The sequence below is a fragment of the Natator depressus genome, chromosome 6 (assembly GCF_965152275.1).
Source record: "Natator depressus isolate rNatDep1 chromosome 6, rNatDep2.hap1, whole genome shotgun sequence".
Classification (NCBI taxonomy): Eukaryota; Metazoa; Chordata; order Testudines; family Cheloniidae; genus Natator; species Natator depressus.
In genome coordinates, this window is record NC_134239.1 from 74,302,032 (window position 1) to 74,324,187 (window position 22,156).

The following is a 22,156-nucleotide window of genomic DNA, read 5'->3' on the forward strand; positions in this document are numbered from 1 at the left end:
AGTCTTTAGCCCTGATTATTTCCAGAGCCAGAGACCAGGGTACTGGGGGCAGAATCTAATGGGCCAGGATCAGACCGAAGCCTCGCTGTGCAGTCCATCAGGAATTCTAAACCTGAACTTATGAGCATGATGGGTTCAACTAGGAAAGGATCAGCATATATTGAACTTGAAGGGGATATGAGCTCACTGAAGCAACAGAGGCATGTGTCATAGAAGTCGCTGATTGGAAAAACCTGGCAGCAGGCTATGCAGAGCTTGAATCCTGGGATCCTGGACAAACTAGGCACCCTGTGCAGGGCAGTGACCAGGTGGGGGAAGACCTCTAAGCCTTAAAATCTGCTAAACTACTCTAATTAGAAACGATCTAAAACTATCTACAACTATGTCCAATGTTAGAACAAGAGTGTTAGCTAATACCGAAAACACTGAAGAGGTTCCATCTCAGACTACAGGTAGTAGAAAAGAACTGGAGAGGTGGTCTGTCTGCACTGCTCCTTTTGTCCTCCAATCAGTGCACAAGGAGGGGATGTGTGTAGGTCCAGATCAATGGACACTGCTAGCAAAAATATCCCAGTCTAAGGAGCATGGTGAGCACGCGCACCTTGAGTGGAATACACATAGGGACCATCACTCAAAGAAGAATAAGCAGACTCCTTGGTTTTATGCTTCATCCAAAAAGTGACATCTCCAGAATCTCAGTGTTCCTCTAACACTATGATAGGACACTGATTCACTACTTACTAAAATCCATAAAAGAAATAATAGATTCAAGCATTTTAACCAGTTGATTGTTTGGTTGGAATGGCAACACCTGAAGATACAGATAGCATGAAGATGAGGTTAGGGGTGACAAATAATTAGGAGCAGTGGGTTTCTTAAAAAAAATACAATAGCAATAACTGGGGGGACATAATAATTTTCACTAATACATTTATTTGCATATATCACTCAGCTGCTCATTAATACCTTCTTGAGTGGTTTTCAGCATGTATTTTATTATAAATTATATATGTCATTAAAAGTAAAGTGATTTACGATCAGACAATGTCAGACTGAGTTACATTTTAATGTCTCTTACTATGCTAACTGCCAGCTTCAAATGTTATTCAATGCACCTCTAGCACCAATTTTTCAGCCCGGTATAAACTTGCCTCCATTTTTGTGGGTGCAAATAACTGCAAGTGCAATTTCGTAGATGATGTCACTTATATTTCTAAATTAAGTCCCTGACTGCATTTGTAAATAGGGACATTAGACATTGTAATCACCTAAGTTGTGGGCACAAACAACTGTGGATGCAACATTACATCTGAAAAAGTGGAGGACAGTGTCTGAAAAATCTGGACTGTAATATTTACTCTAGAGAGCTAATATCAGCAGGAAATAAAGAAAGAAATAACAATTGATCTGCAGAACTGTTCTTTGAAGTGATTCTTGACAACCATATAATTTGTAGCTGGTACTGAAATAAAGTAAAAACTTGGCCAATTTACCGTGTATCCAGTGTCTGAGCCAAGATGTGCAGGCAGCTCACCATTGTAGTAGCATCACTCCCTGTTATAATAAATAAAGAACACATTATTCTGAACAATATATTTTGCTTTTAACAAATATTTCAGCATGTGCAAACATACAAATTTCATGACTCTTAATTATATATCAAATTCACGTGTGATGGGAAGGCCTACAATGCCCCCTGCTAAAAAGATCTTTTAGAACTAATGGTTTTATTTCCCCTCCTTCTCTCCCTATTTTCCCTCTTGAGATTGGGCAAAATGAACAGGGTGCATACTTTATTTCAGAATGTGCCATTTCTGTCTCCTTCATTTTGTTTTGTCTTTCCCTGTTGCTGTTCTTTTCCTTTTTGTTTAAAACTTCTTGGATGCCAAGAGCAGCCACTGAGAGGCAGGTGCTGAATGGTTAATGAAAAAATAAGATATGGAGGATAGTCCAATTGTTGGAAAAAATATCTCCATAGAAGACAACATGTTAAACAAGAGGTGGGACGGGGGCCCCACACATATGTTATACGGCCCCCGTCCTGCAAACTCTTATGCATGTGTTTAACTTTAGGCACCCAAGTAGCACATTTAATTCAGTCGAACTACTCACCGGAGTACAGTTAAGTATGTGCATAAATATTTGCAGGTTTGGGGCCTAAATGTATATATTAAACACTTCTGGCCAGGATGTCAATCCTGCTTTCTTTATGCTGTTTGAAGACATTTTTCTTTGTCTCTTTAACGTCTCTAAATATAAAACAGAAGCACGGTGCCACACCAAAATGAGGTAAGGGTTTTCATTAGCCATCTTCCACTTTCCATGACACAAGGCACTGTGACAGCTTCTCTTAAAGGATCATGAATCAGTTACAAGATGGCAATTTATAATCTTCAGAACAGAGTAAGCATTTTTCAGGATAGCTTTCTGGTTTCCTTTGCAACACTTATACGTGCAGAAATTCTATCAGAGGTAATAGCCCAACAAATTCAGATACTTAAGATACTATAAATTATATGGAATGAAAAGACATTTAGAAAGATAAAGTAGACATGTAGGTCACAATCTGGAAACGGGATCTGCTAACACAGACTCCTCCACCTATGAAGGGACCTGCTACAGTCAATGAGATCCCACACAGGAACAGGTGTTCATCCCCTACTGGATTGCATTGCAGGAATAGGACCTTATTAAGCATTTTTTTGTACTACTTTGTGTAGCAGAAAGAAAGAGAGGATATTTTGCTTAGTGTGAATACAATTATAACTGGGTCTAAATCCCCTTTGAGTCTTGGCCCCATTTCAATACATGGGTCTGAACTTTGTAGCTAGTGATGAGCCTGAACCACAATTTCCTTTTACTGATATGGAATCATATGCATTATTACATATATCTAGAGACATGTGTCTGTAATAATCACTTTATCCCGCACTCCCTGTCCTTTCATTAAGTCTGGTATCTTCAATTCTATGATAATGCAAATAATTAATAATATATTTAAATTGTGAGTGGCATGGAACTGGGATCTTACTTGCAAAGCACTCTAAACTAGAGCTGTTTGGAAGTTTTCTGACAAAACCACCTATTCGAGGAACTGAATAGTTTCACTGAATCTATTAGAGATTGCACAAAACTTTTGTCAAAACACAGGCACTGGAAATCTGCTGGTGTTCCAGAGGCCACATCTCTGCAGCAGAGTGCCTGCCAGCCCCTGGAGCTCCATCTGGAGCCTGGGCTCACAGGGCTGCTAGGTTTCCCTGCTCTGCCACAGCAGCCCTGGAAACCATGACTGGAGCCAGGGCTCTCATGTCTGTTAGACATCTGCGGCAGGGAGCCTGGCTGACCGCACAGTCTCAGATGGAGCCAGGGCTCTCAGGGCAGCTAGGCTCCATACTTCACAATAGCTCTGGCTGGAGCCTGGACTCCAGGCAGAAGTTTAGATGACATTCTTGTGTTTCACTGCTGCAGTTCAGTGCATAGCAGTCATAAAACTAACAAGAATGTCAATTTTCACACGTTTCCTTCTTAGAACACCATGTTTCCAAAAAAAATTTTTGAGGGGTGATAGTGAGTGTAGTGGTCTTTGATTCAGAAGAAATGTTGGTAAAATTTGCTTTTGCTCTAAATTGGAAGGAAATACCTAAACAACAAACTCTCCCCCACCCCCGCCCCGGAGTTTTGGCCAGCTATACACATCTGTGTGTTTCATAAATATTAACTTTAACATTAATAACAACAATATTGAGGGTTTATATATGAATTTAAGCATCAGAAAAAGTGATTTTATTTTTGAATCTTATCATCTAAATTTCTTTACCTAATTTCTTAGCAGACCATATGAAAAAAGTGGGTTTATTTCACAGTCACATAACACGACAACAAATTAAGGTTAATTTATCAAATTCAGCTGACACTAAATATTGTAATTATTATTATAAAGTAATTTTTTGTGAAAGTTATGAGAAAATGAAAAAGGCAGAGATTCAAATGGAATCTCGATATTAACTTTCACTTCACCTGATGCTACTTACACCTGTTAGAAAATATAAAGTATAGTAGTGTATCAAATTCTATCTTCAGTTACACATTTGTTGCTCCCATTGACTATACTGGGATTGGAGCATGTGCATCAGAAAGCAGAACTGTATCCAGAGACTGTGAAAAGTTTTAGTTGTTACAGAAATAATGAAGTTAACAGTCATACACCACTTATTTTCCACCACAAATCATATTGCTCATCAGTTATAAACCTTAGATATATTATAGGAAGCACAAAATGTTATAAATAAAACTTCATCAATATCTTTTAATAACTTACCAAAAAGTGAAATCCTATGTCTAACAAGAGCAGCAAGTTTGCAGAATAGGCTAAAGCAGAAAAGAATGCAAAATAGTAGGAGAAGACACAGAGATTAATGTTTTGTTTAGAACATGGGGTAAAACAATAACGAGAGAATAGTGAGACTACAAGATGTGAAAGAAAGGTACACAGTAGTTCCCTGAAGGTGTATTTTCAATCACATAATGAAAATAAGCAACCAGATACTTTCTTTCATCTGGCAATAATATCTTCCCGAATAACTTTAAGTCTAAAAAGCACCTCAAAGATTAAATGTGTTGCCTTTAATTACAATAGTTAGCAGCAACTGTATTTTATATGGCTGAATCTCTCTCTAATGGTTGTAATTTTTCCCGCATGGTGAATAACATTGCATTGTTTCATTTGGCATATGAGAACGATAAATAAATGTTAACAAACTTAAGATAATTTAAAATGCTTTCAGAAGATACTGTTTATAAACAGTTTATCTTTTTGTGTTTGTAACAGTCACCGATAGGTAAAATTAATCCTGAAATATTAACAGAAAAAAAGAGTGGTCCTAGCAAACACTGTCTTACAAGTTTAGTTTCAATCCATAGTAAAGTAATGTAACAGATGAGAGAAAATTCACCTAATATCTAAAGCAGTGTTTTTCAAAGCTCGGGTACTGGGTCATGGCATGTAAGGCACTGGGTCACTGTGGTCAGCACCGCCAGCTGGGACGTTAAAAGTCCCATCGGCGGTGCTGCCAAGGTAAGGCAGGCTAGTGCCTACCTGTTCCAATACCACGCTGTGCCCTGGAAGTGGCCAGTAGCAGGTCCGGCTTGTAGTCAAGGGGGCCACGGGGCTCTGCGCATTGCCTCCGCCCTGAGCACTGACTCCGCACTCCCATTGGCTGGGAACCAGCCAATGGGAGTTGGTGGGGCTGGTGCCTGCAGGCAAGAGCCCCGAGAAGCTACTTGCACACCTCTGCCTAGAAGCCGGACACCTGCTCCTGGCTGCTTCCAGGGCGCGGCGTGGTCTGCGGTGCCAGGACACACAGGAAGCCTGCCTCTGCACCCTGGCTATGCCGCTGACTGGGAGCCACTGGAGGTAAGTCCGCACCCCAACCCTGTGCTCCAGTCCCCTGCCCCAGCCCTGAGCCCCCCCGAAACCTAGAACCCCTTCCTGCACCCCAAACCCCTCATCCCCGGCCCCACCCCAGAGCTTGCACCCCCATCCCAGAGCCCTGACCCCCTCCCACACCCCTGTCCCAGCCCGGAGCCCCCCCAAACCTGGAGCCCCTCCTGCACCCCAAACCCCTCATCCCCGGCCCCACCCCAGAGCCTGCACCCCCAGGCAAGAACCCTGAGCTCCTCCTGCACCCCTGCCCCAGCCCAAACCCAGAACCCCTCCTGCACCCCAAACCCCTCATCCCCAGCCCCAGCCCTGAGTCCCCCCCAAACCTGGAGCTCCTCCTGCACCCCAAGCCCCTCATCCCCGGCCCCACCCCAGAGCCCTGACCCCCTCTTGTACCCGAACCCCCTGCCCTGGCCCAGAGCCCCTCCTACACCCCAAACCCCTCACCCCCAGCTCCATTGGGTCACAGGCATCAACAATTTTCTTCAACTGGGTCCCCAGAAAAAAAGTTTGAAAACCACTGATCTAAAGGGTAATGGAAACCATAAGCAATAACTAGCATAGGTTTCTAAAGAATAAATTTCAACAGGCAACCTTATTTTCTATTTGTAATAGATTTAAAAATTGGAGATCGATTTATTACATTTCTTATAGCTATCTAAGGTACTTTTATTGCTCTCCCATTGCTCTAGCATTTAAGCATCTCATTATCTTTAACATATTTATTTTCACAATACCCTGGGGAGGTAGGAAAGTTGTATTATCCCCATTTTACAGATGGGGAATGAAGGCATACAAAAGTGCCCAAGCAGGTTAGACAGCTAACTCCCATTGAATTCACTTAGGTGAATTTGTGAATCCTGCTATGCATCTTTAGGCACCTAAATACATAGGTGCCTAAACACCTTTGTAAATCTGGCCCTAGGTGTCTCATCCACGGTCATGCAGGAAATCTGCGGCAGAGCAGGGAATTGAATTCCTGAGTTCTAATCTAGTTCCTTAACTACTGGACCATCCTAGAATGTATTCTTATGTAATATATTTGGAGCTCAGTAAAGCATTTTATATTGTGTCTTGTGAAATTGTACTTGAAAAATTAATTCAAACTGAGTTGGATAAGAACACTGTTGTGTGGGCTGAAAACTGGCTAGAAGACCGTAAAAGGTAATGAAAAATTAGAGGATTAGAGGTAAAGATAAATTGGTGGACAAGTTGGAGAAAGGAGATTAGTGGATTCAATGTTTAGGTCTAATCTTATTAAATATCTGAATTAATCATCGAGAAGAGAGAGTATACAGCACATTAATGAAATTTATAGCGGACACTAAACTGGGAACAGTTGTGAACACTAGTCAGGAAAGTGGAATAAAACAAATGAATATAGAGAAAGATTGGAAACTTAGGTAGGAAACAGGAAAATGAAATACAGCTTGACAAAAGACAATCTAATACATCCAGGGAAACATAATATGAAATACACACTCAATGACCGGTAAAAACCTGGAACACAGTAATGTGGACAGAGATTCAAGGCTCACAATGGAGAGTGAATTAAACATTAATTTGCAATGTCAACTGGTTGCAAACAAGTCTGATGTAGTTTTGTGCTGAGTATGTAGCATTAACATATTAAGAAATAGGGAGGTAAATATTCCTCTTTTTAAGTTTCTCATGCAATTACACTTACAATACCTTGTTCAGCTTTGAGCACCACTTTGCCAGAAAGATATTGACAAACTAGAGCGAGTTCAGAGAAGAGGAACAAATATGCTCAATGAGGGGAAGGACTGACTCATTATGAAATTAAGAAAAGGAAAATGTAACTGAACACGAGGAAAAACTTCATAGAATCATAGAATATCAGGGTTGGAAGGGACCTCAGGAGGTCATCTAGTCCAACCCCCTGCTCAAAGCAGGACCAATCCCCAATTTTTGCCTCAGATCCCTAAATGGCTCCAAGGATTGAACTCACAACCCTGGGTTTAGCAGGCCAAAGCTCAAACCACTGAGCTATCCCTCCCCCACCTTCCTGACAATGAGATCTATAATCCTGCAGAATAATCTCAGAAGAGTAATGGTGAAAAGTGCATCAGTTGGGACTTTTAAACTGGACTTGACAATGCACAAAAATGCAAACTCTTGAACCATGGCCCAGTGCTGGGGCTTTGGTAGTGTCTTGGTGAGGCCCAAAACTCTAGTTTTTAATTTTTAGCTCTTGAAAATAAACAAATGAAACTTTATATGGGATTTTCCTTTACTCTCCCTTGGTTCTTGTTCCAGCAACAAATACAGTCACACAGACATCTAACAGAGCTATATGGGTCAACCAGATTTGACTCCTCTCAGCTACAATGACATCAGCGGGAGGGCAGCAAGATGCTGTCTCCTCTCAGTGGTACTCAGCAAATGTAGAATCACTGGGGAGGAGAGAGCAGGAAGGAAGGGGAGGTGACAGCACATGGCTGCTTCAGAGCCTTGTTGGCAGGGAGGTGGGACAGGGACAGAATATGGAACAAGGGCTCAAGGGGGAATAGGCCAGAGGAATAGGAAGGAGAAACATAGGACTTAAGGGGGTATAAAGGGTAGGAGGGGTAGAATAGGGGAGGATGCTCCAGGACGCTCTCCAAACAGTTCCCTATGCTCCAGACTTCTACTACCTCCCAATAACATCCTTCTAGGATGCCCCAGTCTCTCTCCCTCAGTCTCAGATGACCCTCCAGGCTGCCCCAAAGCTCATCAATTCATTGAAATGTGTCATGGTAAGTCTATTATAATGATAGGGACAGCTGGGAGCTGTCTCTGTGTTTAGGTTGTCGAACACCTTCCATTATAAAAAGATTCTTGTGAAACTTTTCTGAGAAATTATTGAACAGCTTCCTCATTCCCTGAGCACTGTCCATTCTGTGTACCTGCAACCTAAATTTTGGCAGTCTAGCTTATCAGTGAAACTTAAATAATGTTCTTTTAGTGTAGTTTTTATGTCACTGTAAACTCTAATATTTTTATATTTCATTAATGGCTGATAAAATATGAATAGCATCTGTAGCTTCAGTGAAAATGGGGCTGTGAGCTCAATTGCTGTGATAAAATTGGGGCATAATAGTAAAATGTTTGAGAATTACTGCTATAACTAGCAGTCTTGCACCTGGCAGAGAGACTGACTAGATGATCTTGTTGGACTTTCTATCGCTAAATTCTGATTCATGTAATGTCTGGCTGAGGAAATGTTCATATTAAACAATTGCACTTTAAGTTTCTTCTAATATTCTGCTTCTGCCTCACTCTGGCTATGACAGCTGCTATCCCCCATGCTGCATCCTCTTTCACAAAAGTACTCCACATTGCAAGGCCTGGCTATATCCTTCCAATGTGTGATATTTTAATGAATATTTTACTTTTGCAACTGAAGCCCCATGCAAAGAGAAACAAAGAGTTACTTTCTTGCCATGGCTTTAAATTTAGGTATTACGGTACCTCAGGATTTGGATACAAACAATAGAAATATTTCATATCCATATGTAGAGCCTTCAAGCCCAAATCATCAGAGGGATAATGTTAAGTGTTTTATAGAATTTTCATGTATCACTTTCATCCTCATTTGCAGTTTCTCTATTAAGAACAGAAATTATGAGATTAATTTGAAAACATTTTCACTGATATTTTCCAATTTTCACTAATCATGGAGGTTTCACTGTTGGTTCCATTCTTAACGCTGAGTTTTGTGCTTAAAGCAGGAATTCAACCACTTTGGTACATATGACACATTCAGCTCCTCTCCAAAATTACAGTATTCACTCGGAACACAGAATGAATTTTCTGAGAAATGACAAGTGAATTGGTTAATTAGTTTATGAGATAAAATAAATGGATCCTTTCAGAAATGAAGCACCCATTGTCTGACAGTTTATTTATCCCAAATAATCTTAATAATGGAATAAAAGACACTTGAAACTGCTCTTATAATTAAACTCGCCAAAAAACTTGTGAGCAAGCTACATTTGAAGACTTTTTTTTAGTATTAATGGTAACTTTTTCACATTATTCTTCACAATTAAAAGTTTCTCTTTCAGCAGGGACTAAAAAATTATTACAGAGAATTCCACGTAGAACTGTGCTCTTTCAAAGGCTGCCATTTGTCACTGTTCTCAATGGGACTGTGATCATAGCTTGACCACAGTTAGGTAGCCATTTTGAGAAGAATGTCTATTTCCCATTTTTCTTAATGGGCACCTTGCATCCGAGCAATTTACCTGCTCACAGCTGGGACTCTTTGCAAGAGTCTGTGCTGCCTTTCACTAGTGCAAATCCTACAGTGACTCTAGCCCCTAGCTTTAGTGTTTTGAAAGGTATTTCAACCACATTTGGTTCCAATTACACTGATTTTCAATGATTAAATTCATCTCAGTCCCATACTGAGGCTTGGAGTTGCTGTTGGAAGAGGGGCAGGAAGTTAGACGATGGAAGGGTGGCTTCCAGACATCCTGTGTGAGGCAGAAAGCATCTTCACACCAACCCACTAGGTACGTGCATACGGGACATAAGATCTATACATGCATTCTGTGGCGTCAATGTTTCCCTCAAGTGAATGGAGTCAGTAGGCGACTGGGGCTGAGGGAACTGGGTTTGTTTAGTCTGCAGAAGAGAAGAGTGAGGGGGAATTTGATAGTAGCCTTCAACTACCTGAAGGGGGGTTGCAAAGAGGATGGAGCTAAGCTGTTCTCAGTAGTCGCAGATGACAGAACAAGGAGCAATAGTTTCAAGTTGCAGTGGGGGAGGTCTAGGTTGGATATGAGGAAACACTACTTCACTAGAAGGGTAGTGAAGCACTGGAAAGGGTTACCCAGGGAGGTGGTGGAATCTCCATCCTTAGAGGTTTTTAAGGCCAGGCTTGACAAAGCCCTGGCTGGGACGATTTAGCTGGTGTTGGTTCTGCTTTAAGCATGGGGTTGGACTAAATGACCTCCTGAGATCTCTTCCAACCCTAATCTTCTATGATTCTATGGGAAGGAAGCAGTGTGCTGAAGACCTGAACTCTGCCCTAGTTTGAGATGGATAGATTTTCCTAGTCAGTTCCCCTACACTTCACCCATATTAGAGCCAACTTTCTTCAGTTTATGTGGATGAAGTAAATTTCAACCAGTATCAATATCTTCTAGCTTCTTACTAAGCATTTTTGCTACTGTTTAAGTTATGTTTCTGATAGATAGGAATAAAGCCCTGTTACTTTATTTTTTAAAAATATTGTGGGATTCATTTTGAAAGGTCCAAAATACACAATTAAATGTCATGCATACATAGGAAAATTCTACACAAGACCTTTCACATTTTTTATCTTCTTAAGTTTTTTATCTCCTTTCTGATGTTGGCATCCAGAGGATCTTTTGAAACGGCAAACAGAAGAGCAGGGGAAAGAGCACAAACCTTTTTCACTACTAAGGATATTCAATCATAGACATTAGCTGTAACTGACGTTTTGGATTGTTTCCTAGATTTGTCCTCTTCACTTCCCACAATAGACTCATTTTTAACTTTTTTTAAAATTTACAAATCTTAGGGTATGTCTTTACTAGCAAAGTTAAAGCGCTGACGTGGTAAAAAAACCACCCCCATGAAGCTCCCAGCGCTGGTACACAGCCTACACTGCCACTTTACAGCGCTGAAACTTGCATCACTCAGGGGGGTGTTTTTTCAACCCCCTGAGCAAGAAAGTTTCAGCGCTGTAAAGTGGCAGTGTAGAAAAGGCTTTAGAGCCTGAAGTTCCCTTTTCAGTAACCAAACTGATACAGTAAAAGCAGCAGCAGTGTATGCTTCTTATTTGCCTCTGTCCTTTTCCAGAGGGTAGAACTCAAAGAGTGAGAGGAGAGTCAGTATACAGAACTATTCAGATTCTGATGCTGAGAGGTGCTGAGGCCCTTAATTCCAACTGCCTTCAGTGAAATCAGGAGGCACTTAGCACCTTGACTTTCTGCTGACATTTAACAGTGGTATCTGGAATCATTTAGTAGTGGTGGTTTTTATGCTATTATTTCCTGTTTATGAAAGACTGGAATGGGCATCTAACAGTCATCCCATGGCACCGATTTTTGGGTCACCACCAAACTTGTCAAAATGCTTGATAATTTTGTAAGACTATTATTGAAAATATATATAATCTCTACCTGATTAACGTTTCACATTTTAAAAATGATGAAAAGCAAATTAAATTAATTAAATGATTAAAATTAAAAGAAAAGAAATAAAGATGAGGAATGTTATTTATTTACTGCCACTCTATTAAAGGAAGAATCAGCCTTTTATGATCTGTTTGAGGAACCTAACCTTTTGCACTGTTATTTTGCCTTTTTTTTTAATTAAATTTTTATAATCTGGATACAATTCCACAGAGTTTACCTCAGCCTATTACTTACCTTGCCAACATTTCTTTTTCCTTATTGGAAGCATATCCACTGCTACTGAGTGACTTAATTGGAGAAGACAGGAAGTACAGGCAGTGATTGGTAAAGTACTGGTCAACTAATGGTAGGAGAACCTAGGGAATACAGACACAAAATATACTTTTATCATCTACATACACGGTTAAGTGTACCAGACAGCACTCCAATACAGCACAGTCCCTTCACACAGACTTTTCATTTTAAGCTTTATATTACAATTGCATTTTCTAGTTTTAGTCATTAAGATTATAAATTCAAATCTCAGATATGACAAATTTACACAGAAATTAAGCCAAGCAACAAATAGCCTACTGTGAGATGTCAGAGGTGTCTTAATGTAAATATATGGGAACCTCTGAAAATAGGGACAGCAGAATATTAACAATACAAGAGATATTGGGATATTATCTCATCAGTTATCTGCTGAGCAAAACCATTAGAATTGCCAGATTGGATCCATCTGCTTTGCTATGCAGCTCCCAACAATAGCCAGCATCAGTGAGGAAAGTGTACTCTCCATCCCTTTCTATATTACGTGTTTGCAATATTGGCTGCAGCCATGTTGGTCCCAGGATATCTGGTCTGCTCAAACCTGAAGAAGAGCGCTGTGTAGCTCGAAAGCTTATCTCTTACACCAACGGAAGTTGGTCCAATAAAAGATATTACCTCACCCATCTTATCTGTCCAGTATTTGTCAAGGGCCATGGATCTCCAAGGCAGGTCCGTGGGGTTGCAGAGTGAGAACGTTATCCTGCACCCCCATGCTACAAGGTCAGATAAGGGAACTGCAGCTAGTTCCCCACAACTAGAGGCTACACCCACTAATTCAGCAGGATCAGATGACTAGCAGCAGACTGCTGATTGGACACCCCTTAATATAAAGCTTCCTGTTCTTGCCCCCACCCTTTGTCTGAGCACCACATCTTTTAGTCATATTGCTGCACAGACCCTGAGACCAAACTCCTGCTACCCAAGTCACCACCGATCTGCCTGTACCCCATCCTGCCAAGCCTGTCCCTGCCCAATATCTACACTAACCAGCCTGCCCCTGCGCTCTGCCTGTTCACTGATTGCCATTCTCCCATGGACTGATATCCCAGCAGCTGAACTTGCCTGCACCCTGGACTATGAAACCTTCAGATAACTAGACCATGCATATTGACAACACCGACCAACTATCTGGCTTCAGATCTGGTCTCAAGCCCCATGACCCTGCTTGTTCATAACAAGCCATGCAAATGTTATCCCAGAGCAAGACATTTCTTCCTTATCCTAAATGGTGATGAGTTTATGTCTCAAAGCCTGAGGACTGATAGCCCTTGTAACTGCAAATTCAAGTGGATATGCCATTCTTATACATATAAATACTGAATCTTGTTATAAAAAGCATACTAAGCTATTTGCCTGAATAATAATATCCTGAGGCAGCAAGTTCCAGAAATTACTTATATGTTCCACAAAAGAATATTATGTTTTATCTATTATAAATATATTGTCTTTTAATTTCATACTATGTCCCCTATCACTCAGCAAAATAATTTCCAGAAATAGTGCCTTAAATCAATACTTCTGGAAATGTCACTTGGACTCTCTGACTCATTACCCACCTATATATATGGGAAACAGATATTCCATTACATGCATAGTTCTGTAACATTAACACATGAAGAAAGAACCTGCAGAGCTGGAACCTTGGAGATTCTGTGCTCCTGATGCTGCTGCTGCATTGCCACTGGAAGCTTAGGTGAGGCTCCTACAGGAGGACCACGTGAGGGTGGTTTGGAAGGAAGTACCGCACAGCAGGACCTCATAGCCCACTCACAGGCACCAACTTTTCAAACTGCCGGGGGTGCTTGACCCCCAGCTCTGCCCCAGGCCTTGCCTCCACTCCACCCCTTTTTCCCCTAAGGGCCCACACCCGCCCCGCCTCTTCCCACCCCCACTCCACCCCTCCCGCCCAGTTCTGCCCCCTCCTGGAGCATGCTCCATCCCCGCTCCTCCCCCCTCCCTCCTTCCCAGACTCCCTGCACCCCCAGAAACAGTTGTTCGTGGCAGGAGGCACCAAGAGGTGCTGATCTGCAGGGTCTGCTGGTGGGCAGGAGGTGCAGGGAGAGCTGGTAGGGAGGCTGCCGGTGTGTGCTCTGCACCCACCCTCTTTTCCCTATGGGTGCTCCTGCCCTGGAGCACCCACAGAGTCTACGCCTATGAGCCCACTGATTGGCTGGCACCAGTACTTAAACCAGGAAGCCATGAAGAGGAGCTATCTGAGCAACAACACAGACTGCCTGCCTGTCTCTGCTTCAGACACTGCTTGCAACAGACCCTAGACTCTGGCTTCCAACCCTTGTTTGTCCTTTGCTCTTTGACTGCTGTCTGCAACCTGGTGCCTGATCCTGCCTGCATACTGATGCCTGACTCGATTTGCCCTCTGGACTGTCTTGGACTCTGACCTCCCTGTACCTGACTCAGCCTGACTCCTGCTCTGACCATTAGGTCGATCCTTGTCCCGATGGTTACACACACTATGTTCTGTATAATAGCAGGAGTTTGAGCACATTCCTTGAAATATTAAGTCACTCACTTTGGCAAAGAATTTAATTTCTTGGTCATGTGGCGATTTCTCTGTTTTTCCACTGGTGACAATGGCTTCTACAAGGATACAATCAACATAAATGTCAATAAGATTGAGCAAAAATCTAATTGTAAATAACTCTGCAGTCCTTTGAAATAGCCTTACAGACTTAATTTTGAAGCAGTACAAGTAAAGCAGTATAGACACTCCAGCTGGCAGGTTCAGCAGATGTAACAAGTATTGCATTTGCATTTTTTTTAGAATAAATAATAATCAGAATCTTGTGGTATATTTTCTCAAAAGCAACAGAAGTTGTCATATGTGCAACTCAGCAGAATGGGTTTATTTTATCACTGTAAAGTTTAAATATTAACTACTTTTATGATGTTCATAATAAAAACACTTGAGAAACTTACCCAAATGTGCAATGAACTCTTGAGCAGAGTCAACATATTTTAGAATCTTCTTCAAAAACTTAAATGCAAACCTCTTTTCCATGGATGATGCATCCAAATCCATATCTTTCAGACCCCTAGTTCAGAAAGGGTTAAAATAAATGATATTACAAAAATGTTACAAATTATCAGGTTTCTATGAAGCTTTCCATGACCTTTTTTATTTTATTTCCTAATCAAGGTAAATTTTCATACATTAAAATCCAGCTTTCATAGCAACACTCTTTCCAAATAGCTATTTCTATAGCAGTAACTTAAAATAAGGCTACATTTTTCAGAGGGATTTTATCCTTTTCCATGAAAAGAGTTTAAAAATCACGCACTTCAGTATCATGACTTCGGAGAGTTTTGATCACATTACACAAATGAAAGTGACTTCATTCTGAGCCTGATCCAGCAAGATACTGGCTACTCAATTTCCACTGATTTCAGTGCATGGTGAAGATGCTGAATATTGCATAGGAAGCAGATATGTCCAGATCCACAAAAGAACATAAGCACCTAAGTCTGGAATTCAGGTGGCAATGAGATGGTCAAAAACCTTGCTCAACTCTAAAGATGCCTTTGGTGCCTAAATTTGCACCATAAAGGGCCCCATAGCACCTAAGTTCCTGCTTCTGAACATGTGCACAATACATCATTCTAGACACCCAGGTGCCTATGCCCCAGTGGAATTCTCAAACCAGGGGAAGATATGTGTTCCCCCACCTTTCTCACCTGTGGGGCCTAAGCTGGTAGGTGTCTTCAAATCAGGCCTAACTCTACACAAAATGGCTGGAGACAAGAATCCCGCCTTGCAACCTTTTACCAAGTGGATAGGACAGCACTAGGCTGTGGGATAGTCTGATGCAGGTCTCTCACAATCTCTCCTGATGAAAGTATTTTCTGTGTATTAAAAATTAAACATACAGGGTCTAGAAAGTGAGAAAAGCTCCATAGCCCAGTGATTAGGACACTCAGTTGAGTGGCAAGAAACCCCTGCTCAGTCCCTTCTTCTCATCAGGCAGAGAGAGGAATTGAACTGGTGTCTCTCACGTCCTAGGTAAATGTACTAACCAGTAGGCTAAAGGGACTCATTTTTCTGTCTGCCTAGCTGGCTTTTATGGATCCCATTTTCAGGCACCTATCTCCCCATGCGTTGTATAGGCAGCCCAAGTCCCTAAACTCAGAGTTCTGGATTCCACTGCGTGGCTAGGGACCTAAATTGTAGGTGCTACAAGACTCTTAGTTTTGCAAGGCCTAAGTCCCTGTGTAGATTTGAACCTTAGGTTTTTTTTCCCTTGTGGTGCATATTGTTTAAACCATATCTTTGAGGGATCATTCAGGTTCTCTATTTAAATAAAAACTAATGGGGGGTTGGGATTCATATTTTAAAAAAATACACAGGAAACTATAACTGTCAAAAGGCCATGCACTGATTTAAGATAAAAAAAACCCCAAACCCCCCAAAATTAGAATATTCTAGTTACAGAGTACAACTTTCCCTCCCTGAAATTTTCCTGTCATTGTTTGCCTAATTTATTTCCCTCATAGAAGTCATATAGCTCTATCTATTTATGCCTTTTATTTGTTTTTAAAATGGGCTTGTATTTACTTTCTTTTGTTCTGCTTTACCTCTTTGTTTTTTCTACATTTACTTTGCTTACTACTTTTTCATCATCACTGTATATTTGTTCATTCTCCCTCCAGTATTGAAGGCATGACAGTTTATACATTCCGTGTTCTGCTATTTAATTATTTGATTTTGTGCAACCAAATAACTCTCTATATATTTGTTCCATCATGTGGTGTATGATTACAGTAACAGCGAGGGCATGGCTACACTTGCAGATGTAGAGCGCTTTGCGTTAAACCAGCCCTTGGAGAGCACAGTAGGGAAAGCGCTGCAGTCTGTCCACACTGACAGCTGCAAGCATACTGGCGTGGCCACATTTGCGGCACTTGCAGCGGCATTGGGCATGGCGCATTATGGGCAGCTATCCCACAGAGCACCTCTTCCCATTCTGGTGCTGTGGCTTGTGGGAAGGGGGCAAGGGGTGCAGAGCATGCTGGGTCCTGTCCCAACACCCCATGATGCATCAGTTCGCATCCCAGCAATCCCTGTGCTTCTGTCCACACTTGGCGCCATCTTTCAATGTTTTTTGTACTGCACGCTCTGTCTTCCCTTTTGGTCTGCAGGAATGGAGCCTGAACTGCTGAGGAGTATGCTGACGAGTCTCGCCAGCACAACACGTTTGGCAGTTGAGTTACTCCTTAAGATCCAAACTGACAGTGAGGACTCCGACGATGATATCGACTCGAGTAATGCATACGACAGGAGATTGCTTGTGGCACTCATGGACATGCTCACCACCATGGAACATCGCTTCTGGGCTCGGGAAACAAGCACTGAGTGGTGGGATCACATCGTCATGCAAGTCTGGGATGACGAGCAGTGGCTGCAGAAGTTTCGGATGAGAAAAGCCACTTTCATGGGACTGTGTGATGAGCTCGCCCCCACCCTGAGGCACAAGGACACGAGATTGAGAGCTGCCCTGACAGTGGAGAAGTGGGTGGCTATTGCAATCTGGAAGCTGGCAACTCCAGACAGCTACCGGTCAGTCACTAACCTGTTTGGATTGGGAAAATTGACCGTTGGAACTGTGTTGATGCAAGTTTGCAGAGCTATTAATCACATCCTGCTCAGAAGAACCGTGACTCTGGGTAACGCACATGACATTGCGGCTGGCTTTGCACAAATGGGTTTCCCTAACTGCAGAGGGGCGATAGATGGGATCCATATTCCAATTCTTGTACCAGCCCACCTAGCCTCCAAGTATGTTAATCAGAAGGGGTATTTCTCTATGGTTCTCCAGACGCTTGTGGATCACAGTGGGCGTTTCATTGGCTGGCCCGGAAAGGTGCATGACGCACACATCTTTCGGAACACTGGCCTGTTCAGGAAGCTGCAAGCCAGGACTTTCTTCCCAGACCTGAAGATCCTGTGCAATTAGTATAGAGGGGCTTCAATTCCTATTCCTGTACATAGGCTACAAACTGACTATTCAAAGGAATGGGGGTGCTGTACCACAGACCTGCAGTTTGGCTTTGGACTTGGAAGGGTTTAATTCAGCTGCTCTGATCTCCACTCACAAAGAGCCTAAATATTTGAATTAAGTGGATTTCATTCAGTAAAAATAAAGGACTACAATTTTTAGGGCCCTATGATGTAAACACTTATGCACATGATTTACTTTACTCATACAAATAGTACCATCACAGCCAATAGGAGTACTCTTGGGACTCAAGTCATACCACCTGCGTGTTAATTAGTATTAATTTCTTTGAAGCTGAGTCTATGCTTTCCCTATAGGCATTCATTTTTTAAAAGAACAAACTTAAGCTATCTACCTCCTCCAAGTACAGAGGAAAAATGGTTACATACCTGTGCTGTAACTGTTGTGCTTTGAGATGTGAAGCACAGTTCAGGAGGACAGGTCATGGAATAGATGTGTGCAACACATCTAAAAGAAAAACAGTTACAGTACAGGTATGGAACTGTTTTTCTTCATCATCTGATTTCACATACCTATTCCATTTCTGTGACTCCCAAGCAGTTGTCTATGGAGCAGAGCTTGGAGTCTATTGAAAAGCAACTGCAGAACTGCCTTCCTAGAATCTACATTGCTTCTGGAAGCCAGTGAAATGGCACAGTGCTTGATAAAGATGTGAACTGGAGACCAAGTCACTGCTCTACACATATTTAGTATTGGAATGTTCTTTCAGAATGCTCCTGAAACTGTCTGTACACTTGCGGAATGTGCCATCAGCTTGGAAGGTGGTTTAGACTTTGCAACATCATAACACGTAGAAATGCACATGATCCATCCAGAAATCTGTTGTGAGGTAACCACCTCCCATTTCATCCTCCCTGTACGCGATACAAATATTTGAGGCAAAGAATGACAGCCAGCGAATGAAGTTATTCCTCACCCTTGTGTGAATGCGTTTTGGAAAAAACCCCGCAGGTAAATAGATGGTTTAGTTGAAATGGAAATTAGTACTCACCTTAGAAAAAAAAACTTCAGAGGAGGTCTTAAAGCAACGTTATCCATATAAAAAATAGTATAAAGTTGGTCTGCCAATAATACTTGCAGTTTTCCAACCCTCCAATCAGAAATAAATGCCACCAGAAAGGCTACCCTGGGTGATAATATGGAAAAGGGCAAGAAGCTAAAGGCTGAAAGGGAAGACCCATTAGAGCTGACAATATTAAGTTCAAATCCCAGGGGAAAGTAACTCTTTAACCTGAGGAAAAAGCCTCGTCATTCCCTTCAAAAAATCTGTTTGGGTTGCAAAATATCAAATATCAAATGACCTTGAAACAGAAGATGAAAAGCTGAAAGTGCAACCAAGTGCACCTTGAGGGAGCTTAGAGAGAGACCCGATTTGCTCAGATGCAGCAAATACTCTAGAACATCCTGAACCCTTGCCTCACCAGGAAGAACATTCCACTTGCCTGTCCACCTTTGTGTAGGTAAGTAACACTGGTGGACAATTTTCTATTGTTCAGTAGAGTTCTGCACAGCTAGTGACCATTCCCACCCCCCCTCCCGCCAGTCTAGCCACTCAGCAGCCATGTTGTGAGGCTCTGAGGATTGGATTTAACACAAGGCTGTGATTCTCGGAAACCATGTCTATATCCTGAAGCAGAATCAAGGGCAGTCGTCCTGACAACTTCTGGAGGCCCGAAAACTGGTGCTGTTGTGTCCAATTAGTATTAGAGCTTGAGCAATTAATATTAGAGAAGCATGATCTTACTTTGTTTTGAGAATTACCTAAGGTATATCAAGGGTATGAGAGGAAAGGCGTAGAGATTCATCTTCCATGAAAACAGGAACATGTCCATGATTGAACGCAGGCTCTGACCCACCATGGAGCAGAATTGATGGCACTACTTCTTCTGCTTCATAGTGAAAAGATCCACAGTCTGTCTCTCCCAGGTTTGAAAAACCACTCATATTATATTGATTTTTAGAGACCACTTGTGATCCCTGCTGAAAGATCCACTGAGATGATCCTCCAGAGAAATTTGAATCCCTTGTAGATGAGACACCCTGAGTGATATCTTATTCTGAATGCAAAAATTCCGGAGCCTAAAAGCTTCCTGACAGATCTGATCTGGCTCCCCATGTCATAATGCTGTCATATTGTCTGTAAGGACCTGAACAGAGTTTCTCCTTATCTCAAAGATTTTAAGGCCAGAGGAGATCACGATCATCTAGTCTGACTTCCTGCACATCACAGGCCACAGAACCACACCCACCCACTCTGGCTGAGTTACTGAAGTCCTCAAATCTTCATTTAAAAAGACGTCAAGTTACAGACAATCCACCATTTACTCGACTTCAAGGCAGCAAGTGAGCTGTGTCCCACCTACCAAGGAAGGTGAAAAACCTCCAGGCTCTCTGCCAATTTGACCTGGGGAAAAATTCCTTCTTGACCCCCATTATGGTAATCAGTTAGATCGTGAGCACATGGGGGAGAGACCCACCCATCCAGACATCTGGGAACAAATTCTCTATAGTAACTCAGAGCTCTCTCCATCTAGTGTCCCATCTCTGTCCATGGGAGATATTTGCTAATAGCAGTCACAGATAGGCCATATGCCATTGTAGGTAACCTCATCATGCCATAAATTTATCAAGCTCAATCTTGAAACAAGTTATGGGTTTTGCCCCCGCTACTCCCTTTGGCCTCCACTACTCCCCCTTTTCCAGAACTTCACTCTGCAGATGGTTAGAAACCTTGATCTAATTTCCAGCCTAAACCTGTTGACCGCCAGGTATACCCATTTGTTCTTGTGCCAACATTGGCCCTTAACTTAAATAACTCCTCTCCATCTCTGGTGTTTGCCCCTCTGTCAGGAACCCAGACATTCATGCCAAACTAAAGAAGACCAGAGTCATGGGAGGAAGGGGCAGGAGAAGGGCACTCCCTTGCAAATGTTTCATTGGACTTTCCACCAGTTCAAGAAGGATATCAAGAAGGATATTACTCTTGTAGGTACATGAATCAACCTGTCCAGAGCATGTCATATGGATGACTGATGGATTTTTAACCAGTCTTGTAGACACCCCAGGTGTCATCTGGCATGCAGAGTTACAAATATGCAAGAGGCCATGTGTCCCAGAAGCCTTAAACACTTTCTCACCATTGTTTGCAGGTGAGCCTGGAGCAAATTGCATAACTCCAGAATTGCTTAGAACCTGGTCTGAGGAAGGCATGCGATGGCTGATGCAGAATCTAGGAGTGTCCAGAATCACTCAATTTTCTGTACAGGATAAAGGATCGACTTCTCTGTGTTTATAATCAGGTGCAGCTGGGCAAGCAGAGTCTGGATTTTCCTGATGCCTGGAATGCCCCTGAATTAAACAATTGTCTAGGTAGGGGAATACCTGAATGCCAATTCTGTGGAGAGAGACAGCTATGATGGCCATGCATTTGGTAAATAGTCTGGGAGGACAGTAAATTGGTAGTGATGGCCTGATACCAGCATGCTAGATGGAGGAGATGGAGGTGACCTTTTGTTCCCAATGCACTGAGTCAAGCTGAGCAGCCTTTCCTCCCACAGCTGGCTCAGTATCTTTTTCATTTTCACATAGACCAGGGGAGAAGTTCCTCCTCCTTCCTGATTGTAGTTACCTATTGTCATCTCCCAAGCAGCTGTCACACACTTTACTTGGGACATTCCCCATCCTTGGATGGGTATCATAGACTTGGCAGTGTACTGCAGACGCCTCAGTGTCCCTGCTTTCAGCTGGAGGCACCACTACACCCTGTTCTGTAGTGCCTCTGGTTCCCTGATAATGATGGGCAGAAACCTTATTTCTGGCTCAGTTGCAGCCAGGACACCAAGGGAGACAGATGTGTTCTGCTTACTCCAGCCTGCTGACTCTGCTGCCAAGCCCTGCAATGCCCTGCCCACTGGGGAACCTGTATCTGCCACAGACCTGCCAGGACTGCTGCTGACCACCTACCCAGAGGAGATGGAAGGCACCCCAGGGTGCCAGGTACACCCTGAGGGGAGGATAGAAAGTGGCCCAGGGACAGCCTACTTCAGTCTAGCTGTAGCACTGCCTGAAGCATGGTTGGCATGTTGCAGCTAGATTCTCCGCTGACTCAGTGGCGGACCACTCCGTCTGTTAAGGGCCCTGGGTCGGGGCCCAGTGGAGTAGGGTGGACCGGCCCCCTCCCTGGCACCCCACACCTGGGG

General features: G+C 42.5%; 1 protein-coding gene across 1 annotated transcript in view; it reads right to left on the minus strand.

The window, feature by feature from the left end:
- Positions 1–22,156, minus strand: part of RYR3 (ryanodine receptor 3) — a 577,606-nt gene that overhangs the window by 172,791 nt on the left and 382,659 nt on the right. Inside the window, exons 60-64 of the mRNA XM_074955741.1 lie at positions 14,863–14,978; positions 14,456–14,523; positions 11,848–11,969; positions 4,319–4,368; positions 1,494–1,554 (exon numbers count right to left, since the gene is read on the minus strand). Of these exons, the coding sequence (XP_074811842.1) occupies positions 1,494–1,554; positions 4,319–4,368; positions 11,848–11,969; positions 14,456–14,523; positions 14,863–14,978 (417 nt within the window). The remainder of the gene's footprint in view (positions 1–1,493; positions 1,555–4,318; positions 4,369–11,847; positions 11,970–14,455; positions 14,524–14,862; positions 14,979–22,156) is intronic.